This window comes from Dreissena polymorpha, chromosome 2 (genome assembly GCF_020536995.1).
Source record: "Dreissena polymorpha isolate Duluth1 chromosome 2, UMN_Dpol_1.0, whole genome shotgun sequence".
NCBI lineage: Eukaryota > Metazoa > Mollusca > Bivalvia > Myida > Dreissenidae > Dreissena > Dreissena polymorpha.
In genome coordinates, this window is record NC_068356.1 from 12,264,459 (window position 1) to 12,281,554 (window position 17,096).

The 17,096-nt window shown below is 36.3% G+C and overlaps 1 protein-coding gene across 7 annotated transcripts in view; it reads right to left on the reverse strand.

Moving 5' to 3' along the window:
- LOC127865872 (PDZ and LIM domain protein 5-like) overlaps positions 1–17,096 on the reverse strand; it is a 43,993-nt gene that overhangs the window by 4,296 nt on the left and 22,601 nt on the right. Inside the window, exons 1-7 of one of the 7 annotated variants that reach the window (XM_052405897.1) lie at positions 16,129–16,282; positions 14,438–14,586; positions 9,198–9,288; positions 5,925–6,294; positions 4,928–5,011; positions 4,311–4,400; positions 2,992–3,640 (exon numbers count right to left, since the gene is read on the reverse strand). In XM_052405897.1, coding sequence (XP_052261857.1) covers positions 2,992–3,640; positions 4,311–4,400; positions 4,928–5,011; positions 5,925–6,294; positions 9,198–9,288; positions 14,438–14,586; positions 16,129–16,182 — 1,487 coding nt within the window. In that variant the 5' untranslated portion in view covers positions 16,183–16,282. Of the gene's footprint in view, positions 1–2,991; positions 3,641–4,310; positions 4,401–4,927; positions 5,012–5,924; positions 6,295–9,197; positions 9,289–14,437; positions 14,587–16,128; positions 16,283–17,096 lie in introns of those variants that run through there. The other 6 variants (XM_052405896.1, XM_052405901.1, XM_052405895.1 and 3 more) reach the window with 6 other exon arrangements.

Consider the following 17,096-nt stretch of genomic DNA (forward strand, 5'->3'; position numbering starts at 1 on the left):
GCCTTTGGCCAGTGGAGCTAAAAACGTAGTTGCCATATAGCATAACCCAATACATGTGTGATATTTTTTGTGTTGTCTTAATAATCTAATCATGTCCAATATCCGTAATATTCCATTAGAACACGTGCAAATCTTTACCAGTACCAATGTGGCGAAACATGACAATAACTGAGGGATAATCCAGAAATAATGTTGCATTCCGTTTTCATCACATTACGATCGACCAACGCTTGTCTTTTTTCATATTTTTACCAATTGTATTCAAAACAAATCTTCACAAATAAGTGTTTGTTTTCGTTCAATGAAAACGCATACATTTTCTAAAAGAATCCTAAAAATTCCAATGAAAGATTTCCAAAATACTTGTTTAGTACATCTAAATTTGTATTTAATCTCACATCCAGCTCTATACGTTTAACCATAGTAAATGTAATGTAAAATTATTTTATTCTCATTTTGCGGTATTTTTTAGCAAAAAAAACATCAAACTGATTTCCCAATTTATGTCAAAACGACGCTATATTTCCTAATCAAAGGACCCGGTCCCATTCTCAACATGGTAAAGAAACAATTGCAAATTCAAACGGACATGCCTATTGCAATATGTTTGCGAAATTAATTGTCTTTGCGTATTTTGAAAGGAAACCATTTTATTCCAAGTTAACGACAAACGGTAGCGAATAATCGATTGTACATAACATAAAGCTTTAGTTTGGGTCTGGTTTCAAAATCACTTTTCGTTCAAATTATTTATGAAATGTTATTCTGGAATAACTAGCTATATCTCTGGAATAACCAGATATATGTTGCATATGCACTAATTAATAAATTCACAAGCCGTCAATCGTATTATACAATGCTCTTTATACTAACTTGCACTTCCACTAGAAATCGTGTGAACCAGTGTTTTCGTACATGACATTCAGCATAAATGCGCTTTGTACGGCTATGGTTATTTAAATGATAAAACATATTTGCTATAATGTGGTACTACAATAATTTAAATTGCAAGAAGATGTTTAAAGTATTTCTTATTAACATAATTACTTACTTTCTTGTTATAATGCAAATAAATACCATGATCTGCTAAATGGTTACCATAGTTATGTAAGCATATGGATCATAACTTTTATTTTTCACATTCTGTCCTATGAAACATATTATTTAAAAATCATGCTTTATTTTTAAAAATACTTTATTAAACGGAATTTATTGAGAACTAAAATAAATAAAAATGTCTACGTATTTCCGAATCATCCCTCGTACACGCCATAATGTTTTCTTTGTCCAATACCTCGGTTTATTTCAATAATGCTTCATAACAAAATGATCAAGCCGTAGTTAATGCTCTATGCTATACTGTTGTATGATTTGAGATTACAATGGTAAACTATGTATATAAATACTACAAACGTATATACACGAGGGTCAAATAAGACAAGCTATTTTATACATCAGTTTGAAAAAAAACAACACTAACTTGTTATATAACTAGCATTGACCGTTGCGCCAACCATTGTTTTACAATTTATACTCGTATTCATTTGTGGCCATGAACGAAAACAAATGCTTACGATAAAAAGCTATACAGTTTATGTTAAAATACAAGTGCATTTGCTTAACAGAAACACTATTGTCAAAATTGATGATAAACGTTCCTTTTTTGTTGTATTAATTTTTCTGATCACAACTCGACTCTTTCTCTATTTGGGCAAATTTTAATTCACTACGGGGACGTTGCTCTACGGGTTTCTAGAACTGTCTGTGCGCTATAGGAGTGACAGCAGGCCGGGCTGATAAGCACAACAGTTGAGCACGTGGTGAGCGGCTTTAAAAACAATATGGATACAGCCAAAGATGGGATGTCCATAAACACACCAAAACAAAGGGAAGAAGGTTATTCAACATACCAACAATGTCATTTTGTTTGAATTCACTCATAACGTAGTCATCCAAACCACATGTGCAAGTTACAAATTCCAATGTCATTAAAAGCAAATAAAAATTGAGAAAAACAATGCGCGGTACAACAATACTGCAAAATGGAGAGATCATAGAGAGAAGTAGAAACATGATCAGGTGCATTCAGATAATGTAACACAATTGCTGATATCACGGTATACGAATGGTGATTTTAATACATACATGCCTGTGGCGAGATAAAAAATGTTTTTTTAAATTATGATTTATTTAAGCAAGTTTTCCTTGACTTTGACTAAAAAAAATGGTCTGAAATATTCAACGTAACAAAACAATAGCATTAATATACGCACACTAACGGCACTCGCACGGACAGTGTTATAACATTTCACTTACCCTTTCTTTGAGTTAGTGCGCTACACCAGGTAGAGATTTGATAGCAGTGAGAAGTTTATAGTTATAGGCACACATTAACAATCTTATTCACAGTTTATTAATTATTCAGTACCAAAAACGCAAATAAATGGAAAACAAACCAAAGCACGCTTAGTAGAGAACCACACATATACGCACACACGAGAAACAAAAAAAAACACTCTTGCCACCGCACGTGCAATGATTATGTTTTGCAAAATGCTGCCTAAAACGGTCACATCAATTCAGTATATATTACTATATTTTATTTAATTCATGTCTAAGCTTCTGTGCGAAAAAAATGTTCAAGCTGTGAATGTATCGTTTTTTAATTATGTACAATCGCATGCAACACAGGAATATGTGTAAACGTGGTCAGCATGTGCAGAAGTAAACCTCGAAACCCAGATAAGTGTGCGAGTAAACATACCGATAACAGGAATTTAGACGACACGAAACGTTGACGTTTTCCTGGATTTAATTATTTCGAGATTAAAATGTGTCAAGGTGTAAATCAATTAAAATGTAGTACGCACTGATTAAAAGCAATAGCTGAACGTATATCTTTTTCATTCAACAAAAATAGTTTTCTGCAATCTCGCACAACAAATGTAGAATTAGGTGTCGGGGTTTACTTTAAAGCATGACAACACTTACGAATGAGAAGCAGCCCTGGCCTGTGTCTGACCTATGTACGTGTCCCTAACATTGTCCTTAGAGTACAGCCCGATAGGCGAGTTGTACTGCAAGTGCACAACATTCGAACCGCCGGCCGGCCCGCGATGACCGCCTGAAACATTATCGGGGGCGGAATTAAAGACCGTGGACAAGTGGTTCCCGTGATCCGGCCGACTCGCCGAGGTTCGGCTCGGCTTTGGTGGGACAGATGGGGAAACAGACCTGTGGCTTTGACCCCCGGAGGACGGCTGTCCAGAGGATCGCACCGTCGACTGTGCGGATATCTGAACTATTTTAGGTTTCGGAGCCACTGGTGGCTGCGTGTGCGGGCGGTAGGGCTGGTCTACCGTGCCGCTCTGGTAGCGCTCCATCTCCAAAGCCTCCCGTTCCCATGGCTTCAGCTGCTTACTCTCGCCTCGGAGCGTACCTGTCCACCCGGAGCCGGAGTCGGTCTCGTCGATGCGGGCGTTCACGGGCGGAGGTCGAGCCCTTGTGGCGCCCGAGTGTTTGGAGGGTTGCGGTTTGGGAAGGGGTTTGGAGTAGTCGACCCCAAAGGTGGTATAGGATGCCTCCTCGCCTGCCCGAGGTCGGCCGAAAGTGGGAAGGGATTTACGGGATCTTGGTACGGCTGCAAAACACAAAGGAGATTAATAGGAGTGCTTTACAATGCACATAACACATGTAGAATAGTATATGGCATACGAGAGACAAATAAAACAATGGCGTAATTTGTAACGTTTTTATATACTATCAAGAACTGTTTCAATATTCATCACGTTATAATTTATTTGTTTATATCAATCTAGGAAAAAAATACTCATTTTATGAAATCTGGGCGATAAATAGCTTAACTTTGCACATTTGTGAATTATAATTTTAACTCTGCTTGCTATATCCTTCTACACAGTCAAAACTACATAAAGCATTATTTTTTCACATACATATCTCGTGATATACTTGCAAAGATGGGTTAAGAACCAAAAAAAAATTAACGTTGGAAGGAATATGTAAACACTTCAATTACGAAAGGGAATTACATTTCGCGTGTATAGAGGTAAAATAGGATACAACATGCTCGCAAGTGAATAAATATTTTGACATGGTAATGAAGCCAAATCCAACTGAAAATATATAATAAAAAACAACTGAAAATGCAAATCATGGATTAACAAAAGTATGACATTCATTAAGCGACATGCAAAGCTATTCATGCACAGCGGATCTGTCTAGCTGTAATGAGTGTCAGTGATGGCTCCAGGTTTACAAAGTGTGTAGCCAGATCTAAACGGAGGTGTCACCTGAGCGGGAGGGAGCTTTTTTCCCAAAAAGTTGTCGTCTCTCCCAGACAGGGGCGGTTGGGTAGTCGTCCTCGTCGGACCCAAGGGCACCTAAACATACCAGTGAGGAGCCATAGGGGGTCACTTATACCCTCGCGTTTATGATTTAATCTATATACAAACTCATGTTGTATTTTGTTATTGAAGGACAAGTAAAAACGTACATTCTGAGATATGTAATCACTTCATTTGATTGGTGATGTTGTAATATTATTTATTGATGAGTATGATTTCATCTATTACAAAATAATTTAAGCGAACGGAGCGGGAGGTGGGTGAAATGGATTATCACGATTCATGGATTGACATACATTAAAACGTTCGTTAAGGCAGACTACTGTATTCAAGAGAAAGCGTCTCTATCTGCATGGAAACAGGGTAAAGCTGGCAACCTGAATGAAGTATACCAAAACCTACTACAGAAGCGGACATACCAAACACTCTCCGATCAAACATTTGTTGTAAAACTCTGACTTTGACGTATTAGTTTCATTAAATAACACCGCGTTTTTCCGCATGTGACAACACATACATCCGCAGACCTGCAGACCTACGACAGTGACGTCATGCAAGCTTACTGTTCGAGCGCTGATCTTTTTGGATGAAAGTTCGTCTGCGTTCGTTCACCCCTCCCAACGTCTCCTCCTCCACCCCTCGATCTTCTGATATACACGGTAAGCATCAATCCCAAATGTACGACAACATATTTCTCTAAGCCTGAACGTTATTTTACAAGGATCAACTACCAATAAAAACGTGGACATCAAACGGATGATATGCCTAACTAAGTAATTCTTCTTAGATCGCACTTAACCCTTTGCATGCTGGGAAATTTGTTGTATGCTAAAACGTCGTCTGCTGAATTTATAAATTAGCATTTTCTTCGATTTTTTCAAAGAATACTATTGGAATAGCAAACAGTTTGGATCCTGATGAGACGCCACGTTCTGTGGCGTCTCATCTGGATCCAAACTGTTTGCAAAGGCCTTCAAAATTCGGTTCCTGCACTGAAAGAGTTATGATTTTGGTATGATCTGATATTGTTTTCATGTTTATTTTACTGACACTACTTATATAACAAACAATGTGTTAATTAACAAATCGCGGTATAAACACGTAGGTACGCCTCGAGAGTTGACATGCAAGCACACATAAACACAGGGGTCACACTATAAAATATCATTACACAATCGAAATTCATTCATATTCATATATGTGTAGAATGGGTACACATTGGTACTGAAAACTGTTGAACTGACTTTCATAAGCATTGATTCCATATATATTTAACAGTGATCATATATATTTGCAACTAGAACACATAGTGTACAGTATATACCTATTAAATGTATTCATGGCAGTAATACTAATTGATGAAGCGTTATTTATTAGTCCTTTAACTAAATAAACTAAGGATAAATTCTTCTGAAAAGTATTATATTTAAATAAAATATGTAATGTTCATATGTCTCGGAAAACACGATCAGTTGCATAATAATTCATTTAATTAAGTTGCATAATAATTCATTTAATTAAATGAGTTGTTAAATAGTGTATTGACAATCATGTTCTTACCCGCTGTATAGGACGAATGTGGAGACTGTTGCGGCGCAGAGAACTGTGTCTGATAGTTAACCTGCGTCTCCTGCGTATGCACTTGCGCAGGAGCAGCTACCGGTCGATAACCCTGCGCATGCGTAGCGCGCTGTGGCGACTGAGGTCCACCCGGCGCTGAACCAAAAGACGTTCCGAAATTCGTGGTGCCGCCTCCAAATTTGTTGAGGGTGACCTTCTTGGGCATGAAACCTGCACTATCCATGTTGTCGGTTGCTGCGTGCGTGCTTCCGGTGTCGGAATGGGAAGCTGGCTTGTGGGGCGAGATTGGCACGATACGAACCGGCGACTTAGGACCAGACTTGCCTGGCTTGTACACCGGAATAACAATCTGCAGTAAATGGGTGACGTATAATTATGTACTTGTATTTGATTTTTTTAAATCCTACTTAAATAGACCAATGCATGTTTGTCATTCAATGACTGAATGACCAAAGTGGGTTTTCTGTTTCTAAATAATAGCACATGGTTGAATGTCGTTGAAATTCCAATGATTACACAAACATCCGTAGACAAACAGAAAGGCGGATGTGTTGTTATATTGGTTAGTTATAATTAAAGAAGTCCTCAAAAATTCAACAAATCAGTCACGCAAAATACGTGTGATTAGCACCAGTGCACAAACAATTACCTTTTATAAAATGTCAGAAAGACTTAGAGTGGCAAAACTAACCGAATGATCAATAATTTATTTTCACTTATTGTCTAATCCACACAAGGATTGTTTTGTTGAATTAAGCTAAGTAAGATATAGAGGATATTTGTTCATGTCAGTGTAAGATCGTTTGTTATTTTACTCGTGATCATAGAAAATATATTGTCACGAGTGGCGCACAAACGATCTTACACTGTCATGAACAAATTGTCTGTTTCTTTTATGCCCCTTTAAAAAAATGCAACAGCTCTTTCCCTTTCGCTGGAAAGTTACCCTTTCTCCCGTGGCGTGCCTCAATACATTTCAATACCCTGACGTCACTATTCCCGCGAAATTCTCCTAGTTAAACTCATTTACAATGTAAATAAACGATGAAAAAAGCGTAAAATAAAAAGAAAATGTGTTGGATTCGTAGGAATAGCGATTTTAATTCACGCGTGGTCATAAAAATCTTGAAATGATAATCTAAAAATTGAAAAAGTAGTTCCGAAAATGTGTTATTTTCACCGGTGAAAATAACAATTTGTTTATTTTGACTGCTATTATTTCACAGTAGAAATGTCATATTTTATCAGTAGGTATAAAAGAAACGTAATTTATGTTTCATATTTACGTTTAAAACGTGCCTATGACGTTGTTCTTGTGTTTTTTCTTACAATAAATCAATCAGTTGTTACGCAGATTGGTTATGAAGTCACGACCGAATAGGCCATACATTATTTACTTATCAGCAATTGATGAGTCATGTTACTGTCTGGCCTTAAACAAAAGAAGTTTTGTTTTCTAGCCAAACATTGTGAAGTCTTACAAAATAACTGACCGTTTGGCAATAACAACAGAGAAACACATAAGAAAAAAGAAAAGAACTAAGTATTGCAAATACGGTAGAATTTTTTACTTTCTTTACATTTGACAGTAATTTATAAAATGGGATTCAAATAGAAGTTTAAATGACTTTGTTCAACGTTAAAAATCGAAAGTAATATACAGTGGTCCAATTAGGAATTATAATGAATTTGCTAAACTTTTAAATAGCAGCCTTCTTTTATTCGAGTACACGCGTTAATTAAATACACGCTCATTCAACTCTCAGCAACCAATAATGATCTAGTGTTAGCCTTCTAAAACTTGGTAATTATAAAAGCTGTAAGAACAAAATCATGGTTCAGACTTCGATATTCCTTCAAAACTAATTACGAAACCGACTAATAAACTGAGTAATTGGCCACATGCCAAGTGCACGTATTTCCCGTGCACAAATAATGGGAAACAGCTGCACAGTTTTGACAGGTAACTTGTTTTGCATCGTTTGCAAAATCGCTTATTTCACTACTGCAAGGTGGTGTAAGTGTTCACATATAAACACCCGAAATAACTGAGGAATCACGTTTTAAGTGTGTATGCATGTAATTTAAAGGAGCATTACTCACTATATAAAATGGAATAATGTTCCCTTGGAGGAATGCATTTGATAATGTATATGATTGAAAGTGCTTCGGCTGTTTTAATATCGACTTTTTTACATTATTTACCTCATTGGCATCACAAGCTATCGCGAGTACAATAAATACTTACAAACTCTATATTGTTTTATCGATTTAATGTTTTTTTGGTCATTTACTTATTTTGCAATAGTGGGTTTTAACTATGTTGCTACCAAAAAGAGAACAAATAAATGTTCATAATCAGTGTGCAATTTATACCGAGGACTCTTTGACAAATCAATATAAATGTATTTACCCAGTAAACAGTAAATATGATTAAAGGGACCTTTTCAAGTTTTGATAAATTGACAAAAATGAAAAAAGAATGTTTCAGATTTGCAAATTTTCGTTGTAGTTATGCTTTTTGCGAGCAAAGAGTAATATTGCACATTTCCAAGCGCTTACATGCTTCTTTTGACGATTTAAAAATATGAGAATTACAAACGCGAAACGATTGTATAATTTGGATTGGTCTGTTGTTACCGTTATATTTTGTGACATTACGATGATTGCTTATATTAAGTATGATATACATCCGAAACTATGGCAGCATGGATGTCCGAGGTATGATATACATCCGAAACTATGGCAGCATGGATGTCCGAGTGTTTGATATACATCCGAAACTATGGCAGTATGGATGTCCGAGTGTTTTAAGCGCTAGAATTTCACTCTAAGGAGCAGTGGTTCGAGCCTGGGTGTGGATAACCTTTTTCTGTTTCTTTAATTTTATTTTTGTTTTATACTGGAACTCTTAAGTTCCGATGTTTACATTTATCAATTTAAAAACATTTAATGACAAACTTCAAAACATACTGAAATCTTAGAAAATGTCAGAAATCTGTGAAAAGGTCATTTCAAATTGTAACATAATAACCACGCTTTTTTCGAAATAATGTAGCATACAACACGTTTTAAATGATAATACTTTATTCCATTTCAGAGAACTGTCGTCTTTATTTCCAGCAGTAAACATAAACAGTAGCATGAACCATCTGAAGGTTTTCGAGGGGCCTTTCCTAGCATTGGTCTGATGTGAATCACGCAATCGTTGCATTGTGTCTTACAAAATTGCTTAAATCTCACAACGGTTACCTGCGGAGCTCTAACGGGGGATTGCGGGAAAGAGGGTGCCCGGGTGTCGACTTTGGGAGTCAGTGGTTTGATGCTCACTGGGCCTAGCGGTCTGAAGAGCAATAAACACACGAAACTCATTACTATACACACATGTATACATTGTATATATGTTAATTACCGATCTAACATTTTTTTGCCGCTTAAAGGTCAGACAACTTGACTCAAACTAAGCTAACGCTTTACATGTTTTGAATCCTTAAATAAACGCAACGCTACAACTAAGCATGTTTTCCATGAAACCATAGCTTATACAAATTATAAGTTTGTTGCGTAGTCACATGAACACAAATTTCGATAAAAGATAGGAGTTTCTGAACTAAATATATTAAGCATCCAGGCTATCTACAGAAGACATTTGAAGGACATGAATGTTTTCCTTAAAATCGCTTTTATATAATTTTAGGCAAATGACCAAAGCTCTGGACACACCGAAACAAAGCAATACAAAAGCTTACACGTGTATTCACATCGTTAACATTCAGCTGCACCATCCGAAGAAAAACTCTTATACAAATCAGTCCTTTATTCATGGCAAGTAACAAATTGCCAACGAACGAGGTACACAAACAAATGAAGAAAACAATACACACATGTACAAAAGGAAACACAGCAACAGGGACATGATAGAACTAGATCTCTAACCAGAGTTCGCGGATAACATGGTAACAGACTTAACTAGGTGAACAAGTTTTTGACTCCACTCCGCCTGATTCAAACATTGCCTTCATATTGTCAAATTTTAACCCATTTATGCCTAGCGTCTAGAAAAAAAGGCCTTGGCAAACAGCGTAGACCCAGATGAGACGCCGCATGATGCGGCGTCTCATCAGGGTCTACGCTATTTGCTTAAAGGAATTTATGTTAGAAATATTCTAAATATAGAAAGAAATATACTAGACATCCCTAATTTTGGAAATAAATTGATCCAATTTAGAAGGATGGGAGAGTCCACTAGGCATAAATGGGTTAAAATTTGACCAAGTTTTACCAAGACTGAGTCATAAATGTAGCCTATAGAGAAGAAACAACGTTTGTAAAACATTTGACTCGATATCTAGTTTTTAAGGCCCCTGAATATGATTCTAACATGTCAAAGACATTGATAAACAAGAAACACAATCTGACCAAAATTCATCAAGTTGATGTCATAAAAGTGACATCTAGTGTTGTAACAAGTTTTGTTTATAATGAGACCTTGAAAACTTTTTCTTGGTCGTACGTGACCCAGATTCAAACTTGTTCTATATATTTTTCATGATAAACATGCTGACCAAAGTTCACTGAGATGACGTCTTAAATGTGTTAACTATAGTGGTAAAAAGTGTTTTCGAAGATTTGACCTATTGCTCAAGTGAGCTAAAACGAACCAAACCGGGATCACCGCATTGAAATGGAGCCTTATACTTGGTCCATAAAAACAATAAACAAAAAATATTATTGTAGCATCACGATTTAAATAAAATTTGAAATAAAACATAATAATATACCATGCGCCGGTGATATTCCATGAATTGGAACGTCAATTCAACGAATCGGGAGTAAGGGCATGTCGTTTCCAAATTGTTCGATAATTAATACTCTGTAGTCTGTATTCTTTCTTTAAGATGAGTTTTTGGAACAGAATTATACAATCAACAATATTAACCGAGTTATATCTTGCAAGTAGAAAAGAGTGAAGAAAAGTAAGGCAGCAAGAGAAAACGATCACAATTTTAAGCTAAGTCAAGGCCGAAAATGATGTGTTTTGTTGTGCGTGTTTTTATTTATTATTTTATTTATGTATTTAGTTTATTGTCTGTGTGGGGGGGGGGGGGGCAAAGATTAATCTTCTCTTAGTGAGAAATCCGGAGAAATGAAAGATGCACAGTCTGCATTTTTAAATGTAAAACCATTGCTTATTGTTGCAAAATTATGTAGACATTAAATAATTTACGATTTATCATTTAATTACCTTTTCACGTTAAAACGACTATCGCCTTTAACACAATTTGATACTAGAATTCTAATAAAATGTCTCTCTCTTCTAAACTCTTCACGAGTCCTAGGAAAGCGCTTCCTGCTCATGTTCCTTGTATGTCATTAAACTGATAAGCTCGATCTGACAGAAATAATTATTGTCAGTCATCGATCCGCGAAATAGGAACTAATAGAATCGCTTATCTGATGTAGAGAATTTCGAGAACTGGCTTGTAAATTGCTGAAGGATGAAACAGTTTTATGAGTCTCGGCTGTGTTTTGGCATTTCCGGACCTCACGCTTCAGGACCGCGCTACATAAATCATTGTATCAATTGCAAGTCGAAGCAGTGAGATGGTAGAATACGTTGTGCATTAGTACTTTGCTCGTAGTCCACACGCTTATGATCAAAACATACCAATTAAACGGTAAATTCGTATTGTGGAGCATTCATGTCCTTATAGAATATTGAACAATTTTGTTTGCATTAACAGTGCATGTATTACTCACGTCAATTAACACAAAATAGTATATGTGTTACTTATTTTAAGCATTACCCATATGCTTGAAACATGGTTCAAACAATATTTCATACGTCATGCGTAAAATTTTCGTGAATACTCTCACAGAGCATAAAGTAAATCTTTTCGACGTAGAGACAGCTTCACGATTGACTGTATTGAAAATTTTGTACGGAGGTCACCGAGGTATCGAAGCATGCCCACGTAATAACTAACTAAGTTGTGCTACACATTATCTTTTCCATCTTTATCTATATTATGCGTATTAGTTCGTATAATACGACAGAGGCTACCAATAGTAGATTGACCAATCAATATTTGCAAACATGTACATTAATCGCGCGTGCTATGGACCGTGCGTTCTTAATATAGACCGCGCGTGCTACTCGGTAGAGCGAGTTATGGCACACGATTTTGAAATTGGCGATTATTTAAAACTTAACAATTATTTTTGTGTCCCCCATTCTATACTGGGGGACATTTTATTTTTGTCCTGTCTGTTTGTTGGTCTGTTGGTATGTTTGCGTCAAACTTTAAAATTGGCCATAACTGGCCAGGCCCGTACCCAGGCACTGGGCCCAGGGGCCCGCCCCCCCCCCCAGCTGGCTGTCGAGTTATGATTTTTTAGTAATGGGCCTACTGCAAATTTTCTCACATGAAAGGGCCCACAGAACACTTCCCTGCAATACAAATGTGCAGATGTGTTTTATTGCCCCTGATACACAAGGGGATAAGCGCTAATTTACTCGCCAGTGGAGATAAGCCCCTAGGCATTGTTTTCTTATCACCTTGTAAACACATCCCCGATCTGTCAATTAACCATTGTGCTCAATGCTTCATCTTTTGATGGTGGATGTAACACGTCTTTTGATTGGACAAGGAAAGAGAAACAGCGAATGGATGGAACTGATACAGAAGGTCGTAGGTCTGAACGATAATAGTGTTTTCTTTTTTGAATTCAAACCTCCTCTAGAGTCATAGCTTATTAAACATTTCTGTGAAAACTGTATTGTAGATGTTAAACATTTTATAATGAATTTACTTTGAAATTTTATATAGAGGAGGTTTGATTTCAAAGAGAAAATACTAGTAGGTTATATGTCAGTTACTGACATATAACCAAAGTAGTATTTTCTCTTTGAAATCAAACCTCCTCTACAGTCATACTTTATGTTACATTTCATTATAAAGGTTTTTTAGTTTCAAAGGTTGCTTTTACTTCTTTATGAAGTGTAATACATTTCTGAAATCTAAAGCTTTAAACATGTGTGTGAATTGCACACGAAGGGGTCGTTGATAAAGCATGTCACGCTTTTTTTTACCATTTTTACCCCGGCATGTCACAAACTGTTACAAAATCTTGGACCCCCTTCCCTTAAGTACGTCACAAACTCACACTTTCGAACATTATTTTTGAATTAATACTTAATTTAAAAATCTTAAACTCAATTCACTATTTAACCGTATTAAAATTTCACTTACCGGTAGAAGAGCTTTTACATTACAGGCTTTTATAACCGTAGGGTTGTTACGATGAGCAGTATGAATATTTATCCACGTGTTAACCTCTAATAAAAACGAAATTATAATTTAGATTTTCTTTTAACCCTTTACTAACTAAAAATGGAACAGTCCAATTATTTCGTCATTGAAATCTGTGGAGGTTGTGCCTATTGAATAAGCCGGCCCAGCCAAGTTGCCTATTAAACATTCGAACAACAGAATCAGGAGATACGCAATTCGTCTTATTTTGACATAAAACTAATTCAAATATTTCACAAATTTTTGAAAACTATTTTTAAATTCTACTTAAGAAATAATAAATAATTTATACCATTTTTTTTTAATAAATGAGTGACATCACACATGGCCTGACTCCCTCCCCCATGTCATAAACTGTCACTTTCTTACTCACCCTCCCCCCCACCTTGAGCGTGACATACTTTATGGACGGCCCGTAATGATTAAAGCTTTAGACTTCAGAAAGGTGCTGATTTACTTGTTATATATCCATAAATTTATAACACAACATATGTTTCTATATTCATTAATATTCACCTTGAACAGTGCCTAATAAAAAAAATCTATTCCGGAGGGGCAACCCCTCCCGCACCCTCCCAGTTTGGACCCCCCAGTCAACATTTCCTCGGTACGGCCCTGACTCCTGCAATATTGAAGATAGCAACTTGATATTTGGCATGCATGTGTATCTCATGAACCTGCACATTTTGAGTGGTGAAAGGTCAAGGTCATCCTTTAAGGTCAAAGGTCAAATATATGGGGGGACATAGTGTTTCACAAACACATCTTGTTATGAAGTGTTATTTTTCTTTTTGATTTTTTTTTTCAAAAGAAAAATATGTTCTGGAGTATAACTTACTCTGAGGGTATATATTATTAATCTTCAGAGCTTAAACAATCGTTTATTATACACTGGTTATTACAAAGGATGGACATGTTTGGAACAATAAAAGAAATAGAAAACTTCACTTGGAGCCAATTGCCTGATATTGACAAGTCAGTCCGCCTCAAACGGCATATAGCATTTGGCATCGTTCAATATACTATGTTGGAGCTGCCTGTCCGGTCACTATTATGTCAAAGGGTCCAAATAGGTGTGTGTGTGAGGGGGGGGGGGTCTTTTCTTCGGGAAAACAGCATGGACCTATTACTGTTGAAAACTACAGCCACAATTAGCAAAGCAGTTAAAAGTGTGCATACCTTTGAACAAGCAACTCTATTTGTCCGCCACCACCGGTTATTGCATCCTGCGCCTGCTTGTGAGAGAGGTTTGATGTGTCCCTTCCGTTGATGGCTACAATGACGTCACCGCGCTGCAGCTCTCCCTCGGACGGTGTGTTCGCGAATACCTGCTCGTGAACAAAGGTCTCTTTAGATCTTAAAAAACGTACTTGATAACACCATATACAAATGTATGTTGATGTATTGAGAACTTAAGAAAACAATACAAACTCCATGTAATGTTATACGATTTCCAAATTATTTAAATCTAAATCGCTCACCAGAAAACTAAGCAATCGAACTGCTCTAAAAAAACTTTTTCTGCTGTTTGTACTTTAAATGCGGCGTCTACCCTTGCTTTTCAACCCGGAACAGAGCGAAAATCGAAGAAAATGTTGTGACTAAATTTCATGAACTGTCGACAATACATGTGGTCTCTTGATGGGTAACAATGCAAATGATGACGACGAACAACTGACAAAAGAGATCAGAAAAACTTACAATGAGCATTTTGTGTTCGGGTGAGCTAAAAAGGTCTAATGTGGTTTAAATTGAGATCATTTACAAGTGTTTACGATATGCAAGTACATTTAGAACAATCCATGGTCAAAAATGCGTTCGTCTGGTAAGACCTATCACAATCATGAAAATCGATCGATCGCTTGACATAAATCGAATATAAAGTATACGTGCAAGTCAATAAATATATAGTTTATAGATGTTAATCTTACATATAGTCAATCAAAGTGGTGCGGTCTCTTATGCAGACATTATGGCCCGCCATCAGAGTTTACGGATGCAGAGGCGTATCTGCCGCTGCTCGGATTTGTCGTAAGACCCAATTACATACGATGAGGCTCATTTGTGTTTCCGATATCAAGGCTTTTTGCATTTGTGTCGGTAAGATGTTCATTGAAAACAAATGTGCGACCAATCCTTCATACATGACTTGGACTGCTCTATTAAACGTGAATTTTTATAACATTGAATGCATGGCCATTAATAAAGTGCAGGGTGTGTAGAGAAAAAAATCCGAATACAAAACACTTCAGCCATGCATTCAATACCATAATGTATTACAAGATTAATGTTTGATTGCAGGAAAACACAATCGTCATTACACATTATTTAAAAAAATCTAAATCATATTCCAAACCTTAACTAAAATATAAATCGTTATAATAGTGAAGTTGAAAAATAAAATCCATATAGCTTATTATGAATTAAAGAATGTATTTGCTATTGTACAAGTATCGTGTACATTATCGTTGGAACAAGTTTTTAAATACCAACAAAATCATACATGGCGTCATGCATCCAAAAGCAAATTCATAAACCATGCTAACAACAATACTTCGCAAATTGCATATGCATCATCATGATATGAGCCTTGTTCTGAGAAAACTGGACTTAATGCATGTGAGTAAAGAGTCATACCTAATCAGGAACGACACTCTCCGCCTAAACTTAATTTTCGGTAAGGAGGGACTTCCTTGAAAATAAAAAATACCATTAAAGGGAAAAGTGTCGTCCCTGATTAGCCTGTGTGGACTGCACATGCTAATCTGGGACGACACTTTACGCACATGCATTATGCCCAGTTTTCTAAGAACACAACTCATATATACGATGTTCACAGAAACGACGCGTTCCACAGGCAACCAACTCACATTGATAGTGATTGGCTCACTATGCCGCCTCATTGTCAAAACAATGCGAGTCATTTCCGCTAGAGGTCCCAAAGATATTTGAGTTATTATTATCCAAAACTATTGAATGGCGCACGCACGATCGCTTTCCTCGCGAACACGTTATATCCGGCGATAAACCTATGTTTGCGTATTCTTAATTAGTGAATAAAGCGAGTCTGTGTTCATAAGATGCTGGAATGCCAACATTTTTGGCAGACGAGCGAGGTTTATAATAGCAGGTAAAGAGAGTGTACATTCATTCGTGAGATGTAACAGGCATGTATGCTTGGGATAAACAGCCATTATCGCTTGGCCGATAGAATTCCAAAGAAATGTCCACATACCATAAAAAAAACAAGACACGTTTAAGAAACAACAGTTTCCTTTTCAACAAGTCCCCCACAATGAACTGTTGTTCAAGGGATATATTACTTTTTATTTTGAGATTAGCGAATAATCTCTTATGTGTTTTCGTGGAATAATAGACGTCTGTAAAATAGATATTTAACTTAAAGTGTATGTGTATAGTTGAATTATTTTTAACAGAACAGAACAGAATATTTATTTTGACTTAAGCATAACAAGCTTATCGTCATATACAAATGCATGTTAAATTTACAGACATGCGTGCTGAATATAAATAATTACAATGTTCAAATTACATACATCAATTAATAAATCACTTATCACCGGAGAGTGAGAGTGTTCTAAATTACAAGTTATAATGTGACATGGAATACATATATATGCATCAATACATGTGATACATCCATGGTTAACAAACAACATGTAACAAGCATAGTACACTCAATTGTTAGTATAAGTTATAGTTCTTCTTAACATATCATGTGATAATAAACAAATTGTTATCTCTTTTTTTGAAACATGTTATACAATAGATGTCTTATTTTCTAAGTGTCGTTTTCTTACTACTATTTAGGAGTTAA